This window comes from Rhinolophus hipposideros (genome assembly GCF_964194185.1).
Source record: "Rhinolophus hipposideros genome assembly, chromosome: 9".
In the NCBI taxonomy this organism is placed as follows: Eukaryota; Metazoa; Chordata; class Mammalia; order Chiroptera; family Rhinolophidae; genus Rhinolophus; species Rhinolophus hipposideros.
This window is the reverse complement of record NC_138055.1, coordinates 61,751,487-61,775,502: the sequence shown is the minus strand read 5'-3', so window position 1 is coordinate 61,775,502 and position 24,016 is coordinate 61,751,487. Positions and strand designations below refer to the sequence as shown.

Here is a 24,016-nt window from a genome sequence, read left to right as displayed (position 1 = left end):
CCCGCTTTCCTTGGCCCGGACTCGCGTCCTCGCTGAGGCCCAAGCGCGGTCCAGGCGGCAGCGCGCTCACGAGCCCGCTTGAGGCGGTCGCGCGCACGCACGCACGCGTGTCCGCACGTTCCCTGAGAACCCGGAAGTGCGAGGGAGAGGAGAGCCACGTGGGTGGAGCTGGAGTGCAGCTCGCATGGGGGAGTCGATCCCGCTGGCCGCCCCGGTCCCGGTGGAACAGGCGGTGCTGGAGACGTTCTTTTCTCACCTGGGTATCTTCTCTTACGACAAGGCCAAGGACAATGTGGAGAAGGAACGAGAGGCCAACAAGAGCGCGGGGGGCAGCTGGCTGTCGCTGCTGGCGGCCTTGGCCCACCTGGCCGCGGCCGAGAAGGTCTATCACAGCCTCACCTACCTGGGGCAAAAACTAGGTACCTCCGCCCCGCCCCCCATTACCCCTTGAGGAGGAAGGAAAGTGGGTATATTCCCGGGTCGGCAGTGGCTTGGGTTCCTTGTTTCTGTCACTCCTAGCTACAGGCTGAACTCGGCACTCCCAGGTCTCCTCCCACCGTTCCCTTCCTCCCCTCGGCTTCCACAAACCCCGCCCACCGGCCTCGGCTGCATAGATTGGCGGATGGGGTGGATGCTCTTTGCAGGGCTGTTCCCCAAACATGAATATATCCATTTTTGCCCAGTGCATGGATTAGTGCCATTAAATGAGAAGTAAAGCAAACTTTATGTCTTCGCTCTTCTAACCAGTGACACAGCGGCCAGAGGAGGAAAACTTGGCAATGCAACCTAGTTAAGAGTTAATGAACACTATTGTCTGGCTTCTTAAGGTTAACCCCAGAGAATTACAGATGCAGTTCTACCCCCTCTTCGTAAGCTCTCAATAAATATTGAATGAATGAAGAAATAAATGAATACTGGACAGGGAAGGCAAGAAATATGCCTAACACTAGCAAGAGGGGATTTAGGGGTAAAATACCATCCCATGATAAATCTTGCCTCTGAAAATAAGATGCAAGAGCAGATTAAACTGATTTTCACTAGTAGAAATAATTAGCATAGGAAGATCGGAAGGAAATAATATATCTGAAGGCCAGGGGCTATGTATACAAGGTATAACTACTTATAAATACCAATAATAAATATGAATCCCAGAGCTTTTAGAGTTGTTTTGGTACTTTGGCCTATTTTAGATACTTTAATTATTAGAGGCACAGGATCTGGTATGAATGAACGGCACATATGTACAATGCAGAGTAGAAATGTAAAGTTGAGTGTAGATTCCATTTTGATTCCCCACCCCCACCCCCAGGTTGCCTGGAGGGAACCGTGTATGTACATCTTGCTTTCAGTAAACACTCAAGGGGCAAGGCTTTCTGAGATCTTCTGTTTCAGCTTTTCAAATAAGTTGTTAACTTATTGGCAAAAACTGGTCCGACAGTTTCACGGTGTATTTTACCTCCCCTTTTTACAGTGGCACTTCTCACAAATTTGCAATTGCTGTTAAGTGTTACTATTCCCCTTTCTACAGATTGGCACATTGTGTATGTGCAGTGTGTGAGTAGGTGACAGAGCCCAAACCAGAATCCCTGCCTTTGAACTGTCAGATTGTGTTTGTATCCATATGACTTATAAAACATTTGTATATACATTATAACTTACATGTATATGAAAATGGGGAGGATTCTGACTATAAAATTGAAGGTGGGTAATTTTCTGATAGTTTTAGTTGTTTTTAGATTCTCCCACTTCATGAAGAGTGATGATTGACCCGAGTGCCATGATTCTTAATTTTTTTAGCATATTTATGAGAATTTGAGTAAACCTGTGGACTTAACCCCCAGGAAAATATGTGTGATACAGTTTTGCATATAATCTGAGAGGATTCAATTGAATTTCCTAAAGCCTATTTATAGACCTCAGTTAAAAAAAAAAAATCTCTAAGTTGGATGTGCCTGGTTTTAGGTAAACAGAACTGGCTGCCCTGTGTGTACGAACATGTGTAGGACCATCATTATCTCTGACTTGGGTTTGTGAAGTGGGCCTTATGTAAAGTAATTGGTTCCGCCTTGACCTCTCCTGGTTCAGCCTGAGGTCTGTGCCTTGAAATTGACCCATGGAGCATTTTACACTGTGCAACCTGCCCAGGCTCTGTTCAGGCTCTCAGGTGACCCGTCACTTCTGAGTAAATGTTTTGAAAAGAGCATGTTTAAATTTAATGCCTCTTAACTTCTTCACATGTATAGTAAATGTGGGTTCAAGATTTTTAATTTTAAATTTGTGACTATCTTAGAGATTTTTTGAACTAGAACGTTTGTGATATCAACATGCTTACAATATGATTTCATGATTACTCCATTTTCTTAAAACTTGGAGAAAATCTTTTGTGTTGCCATTTAAAACATTCCCATGTTCGTCACCTACTTTGCTAATTAGAACATTTATATGTTTTTTTTTTAAAGCAATACAAAAAGTTTATGTATATTTTTAAACTTTTAGGACATGGTTCAGAAAAGGGAGTCTTTTTGACCTCATTCTTGTGACATGTTTGTTGGAGACCTTATCAGTGAATCCTGATCACAGATGTCCTTTAGACAGAGGACACATCTGACAGGGAGCCTCTATTCCCGTCTTGGCTCACTGATGAAAAACTTCGGGTGGAGCCCTTCTCTTGGCACCTTCTCTTTCCTTTAAGGGGAGAATGTACTGTTTGGGGAAGGATCAATGACTCAGTGCCTGTGCAGGATTTTAGAGTCATACTTTTCTTCCCTTTGTTTCATTACTGGAGAGTTTCCTCAACCTCTGGTTGCTGGAATTTAGCATGGTAGAAAATGACTTGGGACCTGATGTTTTAAAATGATCATTAGCAAGAAGTTGTAGACTCAAGGACCCAATTAGATGTTTTGCATGCTCCTTTAATATACTTAGTACTTGAAATTTCATGTTGTGAGACAGACTTGAAATCTTGACAAATAAGCACTCATAACTAGAGCCTTCTGGTAATAATTCAAAATAATCATATTTTGTTAATTCAAAAAATTGAAAAGAGAAATTCTGGTGTCTCTGATTTCATTTCCCAATGCGAAGGAAGGCCAATCCCCACTGGATCTACCTAACCAGGGTGGTCAACAAATAGGACTGTACTCCAGAGATCTTTGAGAAAAGAGACCCCTGTAAAGAAATGCATTGGTGGTCTCTCCCTTCCTTAGAGTGTCACTGTATTGGTTTCACATAGTAGTGAGTGATGTTTCTTGATAAGCTTTTAAAAGTATTCTTTGTATTTATATGGCGTTCCCATTCCCCAGATAAGGGTAATCTGATAAAGGAAGGTATCCCTTTCTCACCCAGTTAGAATTTTCTTCAAGGCCACCTGTTTAACAGTGGAAGTAAGTACACCATTGAGGTCAGCTAGCTCTGTCAAATAGGTAGCTATTGTTTTTTTTTTTTAAAGCTTCTATTTATTTTAAGTGTGTTTTTCCAGGACCCATCAGCTCCAAGTCAAGTAGTTGTTTCAATCTAGTTGTAGAAGGAGCAGCTCATAGTGGCCCATGTGGGGATCGAACCGGCAACCCTGGTGCTACGAGCATCGAGCTCTAACCAACTGCTCTAACCAACTGAGCTAACTGGCTACCTGCTGCCTCTTCCCTCCCCAGCTATTCTTTTTACGATACTTGAAGCTCCCAATTTACCCTAGAGTTCAGAAGCTCAAGTATGTAGTACTGAGCAAGCCTTTTCTTCTATCAGTTATAAATGGAAGAGAGAGTAGTGTTATTGAGTATGTGCTTTGCTTTGCTCCAGATACGTTACCTACCAAATGTTACTTCATTTTGTCTGCTTAGGAGCTCTCTTATCATTACTTAGTTGTGTTAAAAACAACAACTAAGGTTCAAAGTGGCTAAGTCATTTGCACATCACACAGCTTGTAAATCTGGAAGCTGGGATTTGGAACCAAGTCTGTCAGACTTTCAGAGCTTTTAGGTTTTACATGGTACTCTTACTACCTTCCTAACCTGAGAGATTTTTGTCCTAGACCTGGGCATAGGGGTCTATTTATTCCATGTCACCTTGCAAAATCTGCAAAATGGGCACGGAGGAACACAGACCCTCCAGGGTGCAGTCCTGTACAGGGTGCTGGGGTCAGAGTCAATCCACCTGTAATGTGGATCTTGCTGCAATTAGGAGGGAAAAGGATGTCATGCCAGTCAGTCTGTTTAAGCAGTATTGTGAGGACAGAGCCAGGAGTGCAGTTTCCAAGCTCTCGGCCTCACGTGGAAAGGTGCTTACTCAGATAGTAAATGGCCTGTAGGACCTGTAGCCATCAGCTCGGCCTATAGCTGAGCTGTGGTTAGTTGGCCGTCAGCTGTAACCAGTGAGCCATTAGCCACTAATATAACTGCCATGGCTACGCTAGCAGCGAAAATGGGGGCTAGCAAGAAGGTGGTGGCTGAGCTAGCAAGAGCGGATTGCAGAGGCGGATGCCGCCATTGAGAATATAGTGGTGTGACTCCCCCATCTATGCCTCCATGGGTGTTCCTGTTTGGTCTCACCATGTCCTGAGTTCTTAATGTGGGGAGCGGGAGCTGAGACCCCGCGTGACACCCTGCATGACAAATGGCACAGTGAGCAGGGTCCCCTGCATGACAAGTATATTGGAGAAAACTGTTTTCTAAGTCTTAGTAGTTTGTGGAATCAGTAGTAACTAGGGTGACCAACCTTCTAGGTTTGCCCAGGGCTGAGGGGGTTCCCAGGACATGGGACTAAAGGAGGGTTTCTGAAGAAGCGTAACTTTCAGTGGTTAACACCTGGAAAGTGATGGGTAAACTGGGACAAGGTGGTCCGTAGTTGTAAGGGGTATAAGATTCATTTCTTGAAACATAAATTGGGAAATGAATTAAAAACGATGTTATGGAATGTTTCATTCTGTAAGAGGATATTTTACAAATACCTTGATAAATAATTTTCACTCTTAATTGATATGTTTAGAATAGTCATAAATTCTTTAATTCATTAAAGCATTCTGTATATATCAATAGAAAATTTAAACTGTCACTCATCTCTGAGATTTTTGTATATTCCTAAGAATTAGGGTTTTAAACCTTCTCAGTTTCTGTTCATTCGCCTAATGTCTTGCCTCTGACCCTTTGCCGGATGCTTATGAAAACCTCTATGAAGCTGGCTCTATAATTGTTAGAAATACAGTTGATCATATATTAATCCAGAAATCAGGAAATGATACCTATGCCGTTTGATTCGAAAGGATGTATTTGGTCTTATTTTTTGTTGATTTCCTTTGGAACCCCTGAGTTACAGCAGCAGTTATTTATAATTGCTTGTTGCTCTTAATAATTCACAATATCCTGCTTACTATATTATAACCTATAGTGTCAACCTTGTCAAGAGTACTAAGATTTCCTTTATCCCCTGGGATCCCAGGAGTCTGCCTTCTTGTGTAAGGTCAATATATGTGTGTGTTTTCCATTTTGTGGTTTAAAAGATAAGATTAAAAGATAACATTCGAAGGCAAATGCAACTCTAAAGCAAAAATAAAATGTTTTGATTTACCAGGAATAACAACAGTGTTTCATAATTGGGTGTTATCATTTATTTTAAATATATTTTTGTAGAAGGAGGGCTTTTTGGATCTAGCTTATTTATTCTGTGAAATAAATCTGAGGGGTGGGGGAGAACGGCTGCATGATTAAGGAAATCAAACACAGGTCCATTGCTAAACTAATGAGTGGCCCCAGCCATGTGTTTAACTTATTCCCCAGTGGAATTATCAACCACAAAATACTTCAATCCCAATCATAGGAGTCAGAGAATCCGGTAGATGAAAACCCAGTGAGTTCTGTAGGTTCAGAGTCTCCTTTTGGATGCTGGGAGGTGTTTTGCACTTCTGGTTTCTCTTCCTTACCTGCCATGTGCTTATGTTGTTCGCCCACCAGGGGGCCAGTCTTTCTTCAGCAGGAAGGACTCTGTCCGCACCATCTATACTTCCCTGCATAACGAGCTGAAGAAGGTGGTGACTGGCCGTGGGGCCCTGGGGGGCACCGCCCCCCATGTGGAAGAACTCCTTTCCCACCTGTCAGAGCAGCTCTGCTTCTTCGTTCAGGCTCGCATGGAGATCGCAGACTTCTACGAGAAGATGTACACCCTCAGCACACAGAAGTTCATCAATGCCGAAGAGCTCGTTGGCCTTCTGGACACCATCCTCAGGAGGTACAGCTCCAGGTCAGTGGAGGTGAGGCGGGAGGGAGGGAGGGAGTGTGGCAGCCTACCCTGTGGATCCCACACGGACCCTCGGCGTTTCCCCATGCTCTTAGGAAAGCCGCCGATGAAGTAACGAAGAAGAGCTTGTTACTTTTGGTACACATTACTGAACCAACAGGTGTACATTCGGCACCTCCTTTGGGCTTCGTTAACACCATGCTGATGGGTACTTCTCTAAGCAGTAGCGAAAGACCAATATGAAATAATCCTTAAAAAATGGTATTGTAACTGATTTTGATCTTATGAAAGAGTTCACACAACAGGAGAATTATATATGAAATAATGTGACTTGTTAAAAAGCCACTATTCAAATAAACGACCCTTTCAAAGTAATCACCCTGGTGAGTTATCCTCTTACTCCTCACATGTAGCCGTAACGAACATGTGTTGGAAACTCATGTATAATTGCTTTCGGTGCCTGTGGCCTCGTCTTGGTTTTGTCTTAAACTTCCTCATGATGGAGGCAGGCATCTGTGCTTCTGAGGAGGGCATACTTAAGGCTTTTTGTGATAGTCAAAAAGTTATTTGTAGCCCGTTTAATTTTTTTTAAAAAATGTGGATCCACTGGAAAACTTATTTGAGGGAAGTTGCTACTTATAAAGAAATGAGACTAGTTATAATGTATTGCTCACTGCCGGACCCAAAAAGCAACACCAAAAGAATTTATGAAGTGTTGTGAACATCATTGATGTGTGTGACCCAGTTTTATTTTGGGGTCCCTGGAGCCTGGCGTACTGCCTTACACATAGTAGGTGCTCAATAATTTAGTGATGGACTGAATGAAAAATGGTTACTTTGAAGGATACGTCTCCTTTGGATGTATGAGTTTATATGTGTTTGCTTAAAAGAGAAAAAGGTACTAGATATGTTTGGTTATATTCCTAAGTGAAGGATAATTCTCATCTGATTAATGGACTGGGCAAAGAGGGCCAAGTGAGAAGAGTAGTAAGAGAGATTTCATGGAGGACATAGAATCTGAGGTGACTTTTAAGGGCAGGTAAGGTTTTGAAAGCAAAGGTAGGAAAGAAGGGAGCAGATGCTTTGAGTCGAGAAGGTGATTGCAGACTACTGAAAGGCCTCTGCGTTGTGGTAGCTGCTGTTACTCTTCCTGAAACGCTCTTGTCTTTGCTGTTTACTCATCTTTTAAGTCTTGGATCAAATGTCAGAGAAGCCTTCTCTCCTTATCCTACCCAAACTATCACTCCCTTAGTCCCTATCCTATTCCCTGATTTATTTCCTTCACGTTCCTTATTGCCATCTGAAATTACTGTTGTTTGCTTAGGGTGTTTTTTCTTTACTCACAATTAGAATGTGAGCTTCAATTTACAGCTTCTATGTCTCCAGCACCTTGAACAGATCCTAGCACATAGTAGGTTCTCAATAGGTGTTTGGTAAACAAATCAATGAATATTTGGTAAACAGTAGGGAACCATGAAAGGCTTTTGAAGAGGGCAGTGTCTGTTCTCATCTTTTTCTGAGACTGACATCTGTGGCACCGGTGTGTGGAATGGGATGGTGGAGGCAGTGCTGAGAGGAGGAAAGGTAAATTGAGCAGACTGCTACGGTAGTCTGACTGATGTGGTAGGGCCTCGTGGTTGCACGACAGTGGGAAAAGAGATGGGGACAAGAAAAGTGTACAAGTCTTGGTAATAGGATGGTGGGAATAATGAGAAGTTTCTGTCAAAGATGATTCGGAGGTTTTGCACAACACTAATGATATTATTTACAAGATTGAGAAGTGAAGAGGGGCTGGCTTAGAAAGAAGGTAGTGAGTGCTCACTTCAGGAGCACATATACTAGAAAGAAGGTAGTGAGCAAGACTTGGAGCAAGTTTAGCTTGAGTTGCTAACAGATTTTCAAGTAGAGATTCAGCAGGCAGTTGGAAATGGGGATCTAGAGCTCAGGTGAAAAGGCAGCAACAGAAAACAATTGGAGGCCATCTGTATGAAGTAGACTTATCTTGTTTTTTGGTTTCAAAACTAACAGAGTCATGTTTCTTTAATAAAACATCAGTGTTGCATGTGGAAATCCAACTGCTCCTCATTCCTTTGGGAGCAGGAATACATCCATAGCATGCTACATTAAAAAGGAGTTCTCAGGGCTGCCAACCTTACAGTAGAGGTTGAGTAGTAGTATATTTCTCCTACATAAACAAACAAACAAACAAACAAATAAATAAATAAAGCATCAATGAATTTTTCAACGTGTAGGAAAAGTGGGGTAGTATTTAATATAGCTGTTTTGAAGGAAACTAGCACATACTGAGCAACTGCTGTGTGCCAGGCACTGTGCAAGACCCTCTGACGTGGTATCTGATTTGAGTTACAGGTGTTGTGAGCGCTCCCTTTATGGAGTCTCCCAGAAGTTAAGCATGCTCAGGGTCGTGCAACTTGTCTTTGAACCCGTCTCTCCATGACTCCAGGGTCATGCAACTTATCTTTGAACCCGTCTCTCCATGACTCCAGAGCCCACATTCTATATGCACCATTGCTTGTATTAAATAGTGAGATACTTTTTATCCATTCCAGATAAATTATCTCTGTTGATCATTTTGCAAGTCAACAATAAGTTCGATTCTTATTTATTAAATAAATAATAAGACATAATAAGACTGTGGAGCAATAGTCTTCTGTCATAGTAAGATAGAAAACATAAGCACTTACTACGTTCCCCTGCTAGGAAGAAGAGTTGTGTACTGCGTAAAATCATGTAATGTGCATATTCACTCCGAGCACAAGATAGATTGGTTAATGGATTATTATGTTCTTATTCTTCTTTTGTTAAGTTTTTCCTTAATTTTTCATTTTGAAATTTTTAATCCTACAGAAAAGTTGCAAGAATAGTATAATGAACATAGAGTTACAATATGACTAGTAATTCACTCCTAGGTATATGCCCAACGAAAATACAAAATGAAAACATACACCCACACATAAAAATTTTCACATGAATGTTCACAGCAGCGTTACTGATAATAGTGCAAAGGTAGAAACAACCCAAAGGTCCATCAACTAATGGATGAATGGATAAATTTATGTGGTATACTCATACTATGGGACATCATTCAGCAATTAAAAGGAATGAAGTACTGATGAATGCTACAATATGGATGAATCCTGTAAAATTATGCTACATGAAAGAAGCCAGTAAGGTCACATATTGTATCATTCTATTTATATGAAATGTCCAGAATAGCTAAGTCATAGGTACAGAAAGTAGATTACAAATTCATAGACACAGAAAATGGCTGCCAGGGGTTGCGGGGGTGGGGAGGGAGGATGGAGATTGACTAATGCATATAAGGTTGCTTTTGGGGGGTCGTGAAACTGTTCTAAAATTAGGTAGTGCTGATGGTTACACAACTCTGAATACATTAAAATCATTTAGTTTTATACTTTAAAAAGGTGTATGTTATGTGTGTAAATTAAATACCAGTAAAACTGTTACTAAAAAGAACTGTGCAGTGAATATACATATCCTTTACCTAGATTCACTATTATTGAAATTTGGCCACGCTTGCTTTATCTCTCTCTGTATATAATTTCATTTCCCTGAGTTGTTTGGAAGTCATGAAACCTTACTCCTAAATACCCCAGTTGTATCTTCTAAGAACCACACAAAACTGTAACATAGTTTTCACACAGGAAATTGAACACCAGTTTTCTATCATCATCTAATATATATGTAGTCCATATTCAGGTTGTCCTCAAAAGGCCCTCCTTAGTTGTTATTTTTTATGGTCATGTATTTTTGTTCTTATGATATATTCTTAATGTTTATATTTCACAGGTAATACATTAACATGGCTCAAAATTTATAAAGTGCGAAAGAATGTATAGCAAAAAGTCCATCTGCTGCCCCTGCCCTTTAGCTACTTAATTCCCTTCCTAAGAAGCAATGAATGTGAGCAAGTTCTTCCTGTCATTGCCGAGAGATCGTCTGTGCATATGAATACACACGTTTTCTTTTTTAAACAAATTTTACACGTGTACAAATTTTCTGTTTATAAATATGATTCCTCAAACCTGAATTATATATATATATATATATATATATATATATATATATATATATATATACATTTTTTTTAATAAATAAGTTTTTGAAAACCCAAAACTAAAATACAGTTTGATTCTCAAGGAGAAGAGATTTCATGGGAAACGCTAATGTGAAAGCAGTTTGCTGAACCAGCTCGCAAGCTTAAGAAAATACCCAGACCTGGGCCCCTCCTCTTTTTCCCCCAAGAAGGTAAAATGTAATGATTCTGGATTGGGGGTCCAGAAATTGGTATGTTTTGAAAATTCCCTGTGATACTGGTACATAATCTGTGTGACAAAAATTAGATAAGAGAATGATGCCAACACTAGGATATACTGTGTGTTAAACGTTACAGATGTGTGTGTGTGTGTGAGTGTGATTATATGTATACACGTGTATGTCTCTCCTGGGAATGATTATTACTATTTAATTTCATTTTTATTTTATTTACCTGTTTGGTACAGTGAGCATAAAAGAAAACTCTGGCTAATCTTTTCTGTTCAGTAGTTAAAACAAAACTGGAACATAGATTTAATGCAAATTAGTATTTACTCTCCTAAGTCAACAATATAATTTTAAGAAATGATGCTTTTAAAGAAGTCAGCAATTATTTATGCATTTCTAGACAGCTTTTTAAAATCCCTCTGGTATGGGAATAATATACTATTCAGAGATTTTTATTCTTTAATCGTAATTTTGTAGCTAGAATTTAAATAACTATTTTTTTAAGTTACGTAAAATTTCTGTTTGCATTTGGGGAAACATAGTTTTTTTTTATCTGAATGCTTCAGATGACAGAATTCTCACCAAAGGCAGAACTATGATTTGTTGTTTAGGCTTTATGCCCTTTTTTTCTTCAAAAAAAAAAGATTTGTGATGATAGACTGTAAATGAAACAGTTGTGTGTATAGTTCAATGGGGTTAATTATTGCCCACTGAAAATTTCATAAGCAAAACCAACAATAGGGCAGTTTCTGTGAGATTCATTCTACTCTAGGCACTTGACATGTGCCAAGATCTTAACAGTACAGACTTGAGGCTTTCTATGATCTTGCGCCAGCCTACCTCTTCAAATTCATCTATGGCCCATCAAATGCCTGAAATTGCAGCCAAACTCTTAGTGAAAAGGAAGAAGCCTCAGAGAAATCTTTGAGGATTTTTAAGCAGAAGCCAGAAAACAGTCCATGATCTAAATGTGTTTCCCATTTCCTACTTTGGTTCGTATTATTTATTTTGCTTAGAATGTCCTCATATTTGTAGAGGAGGAAAAATATCTTTCTCCTCTACCCTTCTAAGTTCTCAGCTGGGGTCCCTTTAACAAAAGACATGTTAACAAGAGAAAAGCAAAGAAATGTATTTCGTATAAGTTGTACGTGACAGGGAAGCCTTCATAAACAAATGAAGACCCAAAGAAGCCGTAGCCTGTGTTTTCATGCTAGATTTGATGAAGAATGGAGAGTTGTGGAGAAACCTACCAGGATGAAAAAGGGTCTGAGCTAAGTGTAGTAAACAGAGAAACAGCCGGCCTGTTGGTTCAGATTCCTCTCTGCATCCCCCTTAGTCTTTGGCGATAAGGATGCTCTTTCCCTCAGGGTATGGGGAGGACCCCTTCACTTGAGGGTTTTCTGACCTGCTTCCGGGGAGGGTCAGAAAGTCCTTCCTGCACATGTCATATTTCAGATTCCTTCAGCTTAAAATATTCAGTATCGAAATTGTTAAAAGATTTGCCTGTTTGTCATCAATTCAAATGGAGATTGCAGCCAAGAAATCAAGAGAGAGCAGAGATGAGAAAGGGCAGCCGTGGAAGAATTAAGAAAGATCCAGAGCAAAGACATGTAATTAGAGACCAAAGCTAAGATCACCCACACCTTCCTATTCCCAATGACTATGCACAGATGTGAAAGATGGACAGGGAAGAAGGTTGAAAGGAAAAAAAAAATGGATTCATTTGAAATATGGTGTTGGAGGAGCGCTCTACCACGAGCAAGACCAGCAAGTGTGTCCTAGAGCAAATTAAGCCTGAAACATCGCTGGAGGCAAAAATGAAAAAACTGAAGCTGTCCTACTTCAGATACATCACGAGAAGGCAGGGTTCTTTGGAAAAGGAAATAATGCAGGGAAAAGAGAAGGCAGCAGGAAAAGAGGGAGACCAAATGTGAGATGGATTGACTCCAGGAAAGAAGTCACAGGCCTGAGTCTACAGGAGCTGAGCAGCGCTGCTGAGTAGAGGGCATTGTGGATGTCATTCATTCATGGGGTCTCCAGGAGTCAGCTGACTCAGTGGCACATACCATATTTTGGAGTAGCGTGTTCTGAACTCAGTCACATGGTTCTTTTTTTTTTTTTTCAGTTTCATATAATCCCATTCGTTTATTTTAGTTTTTACTTCCATTGCCTTTGGAGTCAAATTCATAAAATGCTCTTTGCACCCAAGGTCCATAAGTTTAGTACCTATGTTTTCTAAGTCACATGGTTCTATCATGTATCAGTTAGCAATTGCCGCAATCATTCTGTGTAACAGACCACCCCAAAATTCACACTTACGGGCTTGCAGGTCTTTGGGGGGTTGATTGACCCAGGCTAAGCTTAGTTGGGTAGCTCTGCTTAACACAGTTGGTCTCACTGGTCTTGGCTTATTGCTGTGAGCTTTTGGGCTTAGTCTGCTCCACTTATGTTCATTCTGAGCCCATGGTTAGAGGGGAAGCAGCTACCCAGTGGCCACGGCCGAGGTGCAGAAGAACAAGCCCAGCCAAGCTCATTTTAAGCCTTTCCTTGCGTCGGATTTGTTACCATCCCTTTGGCTAGTGCAAGTCACATGGCCCAGTCCACAGTCCAGAGATGGGAAAATATACCCTTCCTGGGGTGGGAGAAGCTACAGAGTCACATGGCAAAGGTTGTAGAATCAGGGGTGGTTTCGAATTGGGGCCAGAAATTTAGGCCCTCGTCATCGCATGGCTAAATCCTACCTGCTCTTTTTTCTTTTTCAATTGATCCTACCTGCTCTTGAAGCTTTACGGCTCAATTCAAATCCTGTCTCTTCTATGGTCTGCATGATCTTTCAACCAAAGGAAATTGCTCCTTCTGAACTGTTATTTTATTTGTACCCCTCATAAGAGATGCATTACTTTCTACGTATATCCTTTATAAACACCTTCTTCTAACATGGGAGGTCCTGCAGGCCACACTTCTGGCTAATTCATCTTATATCTTCAACATATTTGTATCTAAAAACTAACTTTTTTAAATAAGAGATTACAGATTTTGGTTACTGTGGTAAAATATACATAACAAAATTTACCAGTTTAACCATTTTTAAGTGTACAGCTCTGTAGCATTTAGTACATTCACGTTGCTGTGCTGCAGATTTATTTTTAATTGGGCTCTGACTTCTCACATGCATGGGACCTGCAGACTTCTTTTGGAGAAACTCGATATACATTTGTAAAGGAGGGAGTGTGTTCGCACATGCGCTCTCACGTTCTCTCTCACTGGCTTTTTAAAGAACAGATGTTCTCTGCAAATAGTTGTCAATTTATTCTGCATTCAGACTTGTTCAAGCTTGCTGCCATAGCTGAGGTGTATATTTTTGGATTACAACAATTGAGCAGATCCCCTATAGTATGAGTTGTGAATAGGTATGAGGCACACAACAGAGTGGAAATGGGGAAATGATACCATGTAATGCTAATCTCAGAGTTGTGGCAGAATAACATTAACATGCATTTTTAGCTTTTCGAAAAATAGCTTCAACATTCACATTCATCCTAATAAATGTTGAGCATTTAAATACTTTTGGTATACTTATGGAAGAGCTTGTTCAGAATTCTTTCTGAAGGTTTCTATGGGGAATTCATGTTCCTTCAAGGAGAATGTTGGATATAAAGGATCATTTCCAACTGGAAGCAGAAAAGTAACTTAGAGGATTGTGTTTGGAGAATTTTCTCCAATCTCATACCATTTTCTGTTTAACAGTCCTACTGTGTTTATTCTTCCATGGTAAATTTTCCTGATAGCCAAGAATCTGTGATACTTAATGCTCCTTAATTGTCAAGGGGCCTTAGCCTTTGGCTAAGGGAATAAGAACATTTCTTACAATTTAGTGATTCTGAGACATGCTAGTGTGTGTGTGTGTGTGTGTGTGCGTGTGTTACATGTTCTTAATGTTCATTCCAAAGCATGTAATGTTTGAAGAGGGCAAAGTAGTCAGTTAAGCACCTGAGCTAGAGGATTTGAAATCTGTTTTATCTTTGTGATTCTTTAAGTGTATTGCTAGACTAGACGCTCCACCCATGTTTGACTTCCCTGTCTTGAAGGATGTTGAGGGCAAAGGGCAAGTCATAGAAAAAAAACCAGTGTATTATTGTTACATGAATAGCCTATTCATCACACGATAATCAGTTTTATCTTGTAACGTCCGACTAGTATGGGCGTTCTTAATCATAACTCAAGTAGTGTTTAAATGCATTTTTAGAAAACTATGGGTAGACTTGGGATAATTTTTTTTCTACTTGGTTTAATTGTGCCAATTTTAGTATATGTGCTGCCGAAGCGAGCACAACTTGGTTTAATGGATGATCAGTATTTTTGCCCTTCACCTGGGGCCAAAACAGAGCTGTGTGAGAAGCTCTGTCTCACTGACAGTAAAGCAATTAAATTACACGGGCTCAGGCCATGTAAAATCATCGCCTGCGCTGCCTGGGCATAACATTGCTCAGTAAATGCCAGATCTCGCCCACACCTTTAAAACGGGGTCACTTGCTAAGGTGATTCCTACAGCCTTTGCAGATGCTTTGGATCTTAGGAAGAGAGTAAGGGCTCAATGTAGGCTCCTTGAGAAGCAGAGAGTGCCAGGCCAGGCAGACACTGAAACGGCCTAGGCATTTTTCTCAGAAGAAAAGACTGAGCAAGAAAGCTCTAAGTGGTTCATACAGACAGGAGTCTCCTTAGTCACTCTGTTCCATTGTGACTGAACTTCATTTAGATCATAAACAACGGGCAGGATCAATGAGGCAGAAACTGAGATTCAAATCTTAACACAGTTACCACATTTACTGAATTTCTACTATGTGCCGTGTGTTGTCGAGACAAACGAGTGAAGGAAGTAGGCAGGTTTTACTTCCCCTCAGGAGCTCAAAGCAAAGGTGACCAAATGTCCCAGTTTGCCTGATAAATTATATAATTAAGCTACTAAAGGAAGACAGGTATTAAGAAACTAGAGGGTATAACTGGGGGACCTGACCTAGTCTGGGGGTGGACAGAGAAGACATTTCTTAGGCAGTGACTGAAGAGGAGACCTGAAGCATCAGATAGAAGTATTGATGGAAGAGTCATGCTTTCACTGGCCTCAGGCCCTTTGTACTTGCCCTTTCTTCCTTCTGTTTGGAAGGGTGGATACTCCCACATCCTGTCCCCTTCCCCCTCAATATTACTATTCCGGGTAAAGTAGAATGTTTTACAAATAAATGGCAGGTAACAATTCCTGAGTCCTAAAATTAATTTAATGCACAAGAATCCAATTTTAAAAATACATATTAAATATCTAGTATATTGTACATAGTAAGGGTAAATAAGAAGTTAAAAATGTTTTATTTATATATGTGTGTGTGTGTACTTAGTCACAATAAAAAGTATATGTCTAACTAGAGATTATGTTCAAAAAATTTTTTAAACGTTTTGTCTAGAACAAGTAGAAATGAAATCACACTCCTATCTTAACCTTCTTTGTGATACGATTGCATTTCCAATTATTTATTTAATGTCTGGAGAAAGTGAGAAGAATGGGAAAGTGGCTCAAGCTAAGAAGGGGCCAGATTATGCAAGGCCGTGTAAGCCTTTTTAAGGATTTTGGATTCTATCCTAAGATAATGGAAAATGATTGAGGTATTAAATATTTTTTATTTAGCTACCATTTGTTTTTAACCGGAATTAAATATAAAGGGAATTTGGGAACTAGGATTTTCTGGTAAATGTTCTATTCCTTTAATAAACATTTATTGACTATATACTGGTTTCAGGTATAGGTGTATGGTCTGTACTCTATCTGAAAACCAGGTTTAATAAAACGTTAGGGAGTCACCGTGAACGTTAAAAGGAGTTTAGTGTGTTATGTATACACTCGAGATGTTTCAATGACCTTTTCTTTCCCTCCACTTCTTTAGGACCACACCCTGAGAAGAGGATGCCTTGTTTTGATGATAATGGTAGTCATACAATTCCCAGAATAAATAAGAATTATAGTTAATTTCTCTGTATTTGAAAAGAAGGTAGCCACTACTCTTTTTTTTTTTTTTTTTTTTTTTTTTTTAACATCAGACTATTTCCACAGCAGAAGATGATGCTTACATAATCCTGAAAGGGTGAAGTTATGTCAGAATGACTTTTTAAATAGATCAACATGGAATCCTTCCATTTTTCCTTCCCCTGCCCCAAACATAATATTAGTTGTCTGACCACATTTTTTCTTTTTTTTTGAGGGTAGAAAATGTAAACATGGAGTACTCTTTCCACTTATGTCGATTCATTTCCCTCTTCAGATTTCACCACCCAATCCTCAGTCCTTTGGAAAGCGGTTTCCAGCTGGAAGTCGATGTCCTGAGCCATCTCCTGAAGGCCCAGGCTCAGGTCTCAGAGTGGAGGTTCCTCCCATCTCTGGTTAACTTGCACCACGCTCACAGCAAGCTGCAGACATGGGGCCAGATCTTTGAAAAGCAGCGGGAGACCAAGAAACACCTGTTTGGGGGGCAGTCTCAGAAGGCCGTCCAGCCCCCACACCTTTACCTTTGGCTGATGAAACTCAAAAACATGCTTCTTGCCAAATTTAGCTTTTACTTCCATGAAGCACTGAGCCGACAAACAACTGCTTCAGAAATGAAAACGTTGACGGCAAAAGCCAACCCAGACCTTTTTGGAAAGATTTCTAGCTTCATCAGGAAATACGATGCAGCCAACGTGTCCTTAATCTTTGACAACCGAGGGTCTGAGAGCTTTCAGGGTCACGGCTACCACCACCCCCATTCCTACAGAGAGGCCCCCAAGGGTGTGGACCAGTATCCAGCTGTGGTGTCTCTGCCCAGCGACAGGCCTGTCATGCACTGGCCCAATGTCATCATGATCATGACGGACCGCGCTTCCGACTTGAACAGCTTGGAGAAAGTCGTTCACTTCTATGACGACAAAGTTCAGAGCACCTACTTCCTAACCCGCCCGGAACCTCATTTTACCATTGTCGTCATTTTTGAGTCAAAGAAATCTGAAAGAGACTCCCACTTTATTTCCTTCCTCAATGAGCTCTCACTTGCCCTTAAGAACCCCAAAGTTTTTGCAAGTCTGAAACCTGGATCCAAAGGGTAGCAGGTTATCTGTGCGAAAGGTTTTCAGGATGGGAAATTGTGTTCTTAATTTCTCTGATGATCTGCAGTTGGCTGTGATTCGAGTTTCCATCCATCCGTGCTTCTTTCAGAGCTAAATTAAAGACAAATCTTCCCTAATTGTGTCGTCCACTTTATATGCAATTAAGGCCAATTGAATTAAGTATCCAAAGAGTAATCTAGGACGTGATCACGGCTACTGGGTCTCTCCATGGCACAGCCAAGTACTCTCAGTGTTTTATTCTCCTGTGTTTCTTGTCGACCGAATATTTATTGGCCTTTGATGTTTCTTTCCAGATGTTTTATATTATTCTATACATTGTGTTCTAATGCAATTCTACACATCCTTTCTCGTATCTCCTACCTGGATGAGCAATTGGGATAAGATAGTAAATGGCCTTTTTAGAATTATGGACTGTTATGTTTTCTATCTCATAAACAAGCCTATTAACATGAAGTTATTTTATGCTTCTCATCTACAAATGAATTATGTTTGATGCCAAAATTAGAGTCTTGGTGAGAAATTTCTATCAGTTATTGAAAATGGAGGTGAATCAGAATGGTAGAATAACATCAGGTTTTAACAGTTCAGAAGACCCTATGGCAACTTTAATAGCCATGGGTTCTTTTGGGGTGATCTACACACCTCACTGCATTTGTTTTTATCCCTATAAAGTTTGGATTTTTCACTGTTTTAAACTCAGCATAAGCCATTATGTGGGATTTCTTTACTTTTCAGCATATTATCTGCTTGGCTTTCTGTTTATCAAAACTTTCTGCTGAAATGTGTTTTCATGTTTGGCCCTACTCAATGGCTTTTTAGGCTGAAAAAACATGCAGTCTTGGTTTTTTCAGCCAGTTTTAGACATTCATGCGACTTAGCCTACTTTTTATAAAATCAAAATGGAATCCTGTACTTGCTGAAAATCAATTGTGTATTCAAAAGACATGTTCATCGTTGAGTAATCAACTGAGTACTTCAGTGCATCTGAACTTGGGATTCATGCCTATTTCCTCCAAATATTTTTAGAAGTAGTGATACATCTTAACACATGCTGCCTTCCCACTTTCCTTCAGTAGGAAGAATGCATAATGGGCTGTGCAGACCTGCCCTTCTAGCTTACTGATTCAGAATAAAAATAAGCCACAAAGAGTAATTGAGTTGTTCCTTTTGATTGTTCCTACAGCGCTTATATGCAGTGGAATAATCCGGTCAGTTCTGATCCTCATGTTTGCACAGAGCCACCGTTTTACTGGGCAACCACAGCAGACAAACCGGTGGCATCGGCAGAGACCAGAGAAGTCCCTGCGAGTCCAGTAGGAGCCTGCCCACCTCAGTCTGGGCTACTTGGCAGAAGAACCCACTGGCCTAATTTCTGGGGAGAACATTGTTTTCTTTTCTTTCTTTTTCTCTTTTTTTTAAAATAAAAGTCATATGATTTGTAAAAAGTCAGTTTGCTTTAAATAGAAAGTAGTGATTTCCCTCTCCATTTTATTCACTCAGGTTCTATAAAAAGCTGAACAGATTGTACAACTTTGACCTTACATAAAAAGTTGAAAGCAATTGGAACTAAAACGTCAAATCATTTTTCCTCCCTTTTGTGTTTTACAAAGAAGCTGGAAAATATTCCTTTGTATGCATGTATTTTTTTCCCTAAATAAACCACCATTAGCCTTAATGCTATGCTTCAGTGTAACATGGAGAAGAGTGTAAATAAAACACACATACAATACTTAAATAACCATTCCTCACCTAGAACATATTTGAATTGTATATTTATTTTTGAACACATTTGGTTCAGGCCAAGACACAAGATCATTTTACTCTGAGATTTGTCCTCTAAATTCAGTAATGAAATGATCTGTAAAGTCTATGTTTTGCTAATTGGAAGAGTAAATCTGCGTATTTTCCACAGACTGCTTATTTTGAAATTTGTTTCTAAACCACAACTTGATCAATTTTTATGGGTAACCGGGAGTGCAGTCAACACTTAACTGAGGTTGCCAATGAGTCCATCAAGAAGTGTTTCATGTCAGGATGCTGTTTAGACACAGGGTGACCATTTACCACTCTGTTCTCTCTTGGGTCCAGCCTGGTATCTATGTCTTTTGAGGGAGTGTGTGAAAATAAAGCCTAGTTCTTTACTGAGGAGCCAATAGCCTTTACATAATCACTTTGTACATTTGGACATATTGGAGAAAATGTACTTTCAAGAAAGAAAATAGGAGGCGGCTGATAAGTTCAGTTGGTTAGAGCGCGATGCTTGTAACACCATGGTTGCAGGTTCGATCCCCACATGGGCCACTGTGAGCTGCGCCCTCCACAACTAGATTGAAACAACTACTTGACTTGGAGCTGATGGGTCCTGGAAAAACACTTAAATAAAAGTTAAAAAAAAAAAAAGAGGTTGGTACTTCACTGCATTCCCAGTAGAGTCACTCAGATGATCTTTAAAGTATGTCCACCCTTTGATCTAGCAGCAAAATTGCAGTTTTGTTTCTTTGGCAAGTCAGCCTATGAACCTGACATCCTTACCTGTAAAATGGGGATAAGGAAATGTGGGCTCTTTTTCAAAGAATATGTGTGTAAAAAAGCTTGGAAAACTTCCTTGGGTTTGAAAGCTGTATGAATAAAAGATGGACCACTCTTTCCTTAAACTCAATGCCTCGCCTGTTCTCGTCTTTCACTTCAGGTTTGTGGCAAACCTGTGCTTAGTTACTAAGTTTGCACAGGACTTGAAGAACTAGTTTAGAAGATGAGGGAGGTAAATGCCTAACGAACCCACCCACTCTTTTAAATTTAGAATCTTTGTGGTTCTTTGTTCTCAAATTTTTATGATGGGTTGATAGCATCATTGCAGTTCTTCTGTATTCGAACTGATTTTTATTTTTCATCTGGTTGCTCTATCTATTACAGAGAGCTGTGTTAAAATCTCCAACTATGATTGTGGATTTCTCCCTTTATTTTTGGAGGTTTTTTTGTATTTTGAAGTTCTTTTATTAGGTCGATATATACTTCCATTTTTTCTTTCTCATCTATTAAGCATTCATGAACTATCATTATGAAGTTTCCTGCTTTATCTCCATTACTACTCCTTGCTTTGAAGTCCAGTTTTGCCTGATAGTTTTGTGATCATTCCAGCTTTCTTACGCTTTCTGTTTGTATAATATGTCTTTTTCTATCCTCTCACTTTTCATCTATTTGTATCTTTATTTTTAAAGTGTCTATAGTAAGAACTAAAGAGAGAAGACTGACTAAAAGAGCAATAACAAATTCTGTGTTCTCCAATCTGGCAATGTCTGTCTTTTGATTGAAGTGTTTAGTTTATTTCTCCTGTAGTTTTTTTACAGTCAGGATTTTGCTGATGGAATCTTCGAACCATCATTTAACATGTGTTTCTATCCCTTCCCCCCACCCCTTCATATTTGGAGTTAGAGCAAGAGGTCTGGTTAGATTTAGTTTAATTTAGTTTTGTAATAGTAATAGTGTGTATTTTAGGCAGCTAATATCTGGCATTACCTAGATCAAAATGGTGAAATGGAGAAACCACCTCTATTTGGTTACCTTGAAGACAGTTCATATAGGAGTTGCTGGATAAATGCTTGATTCTTATGCCAGTTTTTAAAATAACGAGTTAGTTTCTTTAGCATCTTCCAGAAACACCTGGGAGTTTGTTTTGTTTTGTTTTGTTTTTAAGTAGATATATTTATGAGGATTTCTGCCTCTTAGATTTAACCCTAAACTTAAAATTTTAACTTAAACTTTAATTAAACTTTAAACTTAAAATTAACCCTAAACTTAAATTTAGGGAAACCTAAACTTTCCCTTATTGCTTCCTCATGGTTAATTTTCTCTCTTAATTACTATTGACTATTTTCCTCCATGTTTCCCCTCCCTCTCTCCCTTCCTCCTTCCGCTCCCTCCTTCCTTTCCTTAGTTTCTAATATCTTCCTACCGATTTCACTTTTAGTCACTCCTTTCCCATTCTTCAGGGAGCTAGCCAGGACATACCCCAGTGGTCTCTGACCCAGTTTTGGAAAGCAGCATTAGAAAGTATTCATGTTGATGGTTTACAACTACTTAGTCTTTTTCAGGCACTGAGAGAGGACTACATAGAAGGGAAAGTTCAGCATTGGCACTAATGGGGTGACCACTAATAAGTGCAGCTACTTTGTAAGCATCTGAGACATTTAGCCAACTACAGCCAAGCAGTGCTGCATGTATTTAGTAGGTTATTTGGCACAAGCTACGTACTCAGAACTAAAATATTTCCAGTTGTATTTTTACTATAATTTTTTATTACTAAAAGATCATTCTTAATCTATTTGCTGCACTTCATCTGCATGAAAACATTACGTTAACTTCTGATTTTGTTTTTTCTTCAAGTAAAAGTTTAACAAAATAGATGATTTTTCTCCACCTACGTGAGAAAGAAAAAAAGTGCCATGGGACTCTCCAAGAAAGCCCTGTCAGTAGAGTTTAGCGATCCCCCACCCCCTACATTTTCTACATTTCCTGTTATCAATGTAATTATTTCATGGCCTTTTGCCTGAGTAATTCTAAGCTGCTTGTCCAGAGGAAATAGACTTGATGTGCCATTCTGCTTCTCTTGATAGCCTGTAAATCCATAAGGCTTCATGAACGCCAAGTATTTTGACTTGTCTGTGTATTTTTTCAATTTGGTTTTGATAACAAAGTCTGTTCCTGGGATACTTTAAATTTAAAACCATATGGTATAAGATGTCAACGCTAGAAAATGGAAAGATGCAAATGAGCTCCCCTTTCTGTAGCTACGTACCTAATGTCAGAACCTGGGCATACGGTTCTGAATGGTGGTTTACCTCAGGGAGGGTCATGAGAGGTGACTGTTGGGGTGCATTCTGAAAGAGGACTCAGCCATGCAGTGGAAATAGCAGGAATACGTGGGATGGCACTTGCCACTGGCCTCAGAGAGGAAGATGGTCATTGGGACCTTGTCTGACTTTGTCCCTAGGGAGTGAATTCTGCTTTTGCTGGTCTTAAAAACTGCAGAGCAATTCCAGAATCTAGTTAAACTTGGAAATCTGCTGCCTCACTTGATCTGAGATTTATAATGACTCAAACTTCTAGATTAAGCCCAGACTCATTTTACTGTTGGTGTGACAAGGTCTGACATTGCAGGATACCGCTTGACCCTTTGATCCTGGTTTCAGCCACTGCAGGCTAGGCCAGTGTTAGGGAAGTCCCCCAAGCAGAAGCAGACAGAGGGTATGAATGACCTCTTTCTTATGTTCAATATTTGTTCATTTAAAAATGGTTACACATCAGCTATACTAAGGGTGGTGATGCAGCAGTCAACCTAGACACACAGGGGATCTGCTTGTTGGTGCTGGTAGTGAGGTGAGCTGGCTTCAGCCTCTGGGGCAGGCCAGGAGCTAAGAAAGCAGAAAGGCGATGTATACACTACAAACTTGTTTTACCTGCATACCTCCTTACCAATTTTGGGAAAACCACGATACCTTGATGGATTTTTTTTTAATCTGAAATATTACATTTAAATAGTTTCAAAAGATACATTTTATCATGTATTGTAAATATTGGCATTTAAAATTAAAATGTTGTTTTTTAAGATGTATCTAGAGAAATCATGGTACAATACAGACTTGATAGCCATTGTTTCCTATATTTAAAAATAACAAGCTTTGGGGCGGCAGGATGGCTCAGTTGGTTAGAGCACAAGCTCACAACAACAAGGTTGCTGGTTCAATTCCCTCATGGGATGGTGGGCTGCACCCTCTACAACTAAAGATTGAAAACGGCAACTGGACATGGAGCTGAGCTGCACCCTCCACAACTAGATTGAAGGACAATGACTTGGAGCTGATGGGCCCTGGAGAAACACACTGTTCCCCAATATTCCCCAATAAAAAAAATTTAAAAATAAAATCCATGTTTTTCACAAATATTTTATCACTCTTTTTGCTCCTTGAGCTCCATTCTTCTCCCAGTTTTATCCTAATAAAATTTTTTGCTTAGTATATATTAATATAATATATATACTTTATATATTATATGTTCTTTTTTAAAAAAAGTGTGTTTTTAATTACAGTTGACATTCAATATTATTTTATATTAGTTTCAGGTGTACAGCATAGTGATTAGACGTTACTATATGTTCTTTCTGTTCCATAAGGCTGTAAGTGCTTAATGACCAAATGGCATATATACATGTTAGAAATTTTACTTGAACATTTTATTTGAAATACATTTTTTTTCAATGAAATGAATAGGTTCAGTGTTTTTGGTGACTTGGTTAAAGAAATTAATTGTATAAATGTTTCTTTGTTTGGTGGGCAGACATTTT

The 24,016-nt window shown here is 39.6% G+C and overlaps 1 protein-coding gene across 2 annotated transcripts; it reads left to right on the top strand.

Annotated features, from left to right (window-relative positions):
* Positions 1 to 126: 126 nt before the first annotated feature.
* On the top strand, positions 127 to 22,258 carry KICS2 (KICSTOR subunit 2; the record flags this gene model as incomplete). 2 transcript variants are annotated; one of them, XM_081060592.1, is made up of 4 exons in its annotated part: positions 182 to 419; positions 5,943 to 6,228; positions 16,839 to 17,651; positions 22,186 to 22,258. In XM_081060592.1, exons 1-4 carry the CDS (start codon positions 185 to 187, stop codon positions 22,256 to 22,258), a joined length of 1,407 nt encoding a protein of 468 aa, XP_080916718.1. In that variant the 5' UTR covers positions 182 to 184. The 2 variants fall into 2 exon arrangements, with proteins under 2 accessions (XP_080916717.1, XP_080916718.1); XM_081060591.1 differs by lacking the exon at positions 22,186 to 22,258 and having other exon boundaries at positions 127 to 419; positions 16,839 to 20,333.
* Positions 22,259 to 24,016: the final 1,758 nt, after the last annotated feature.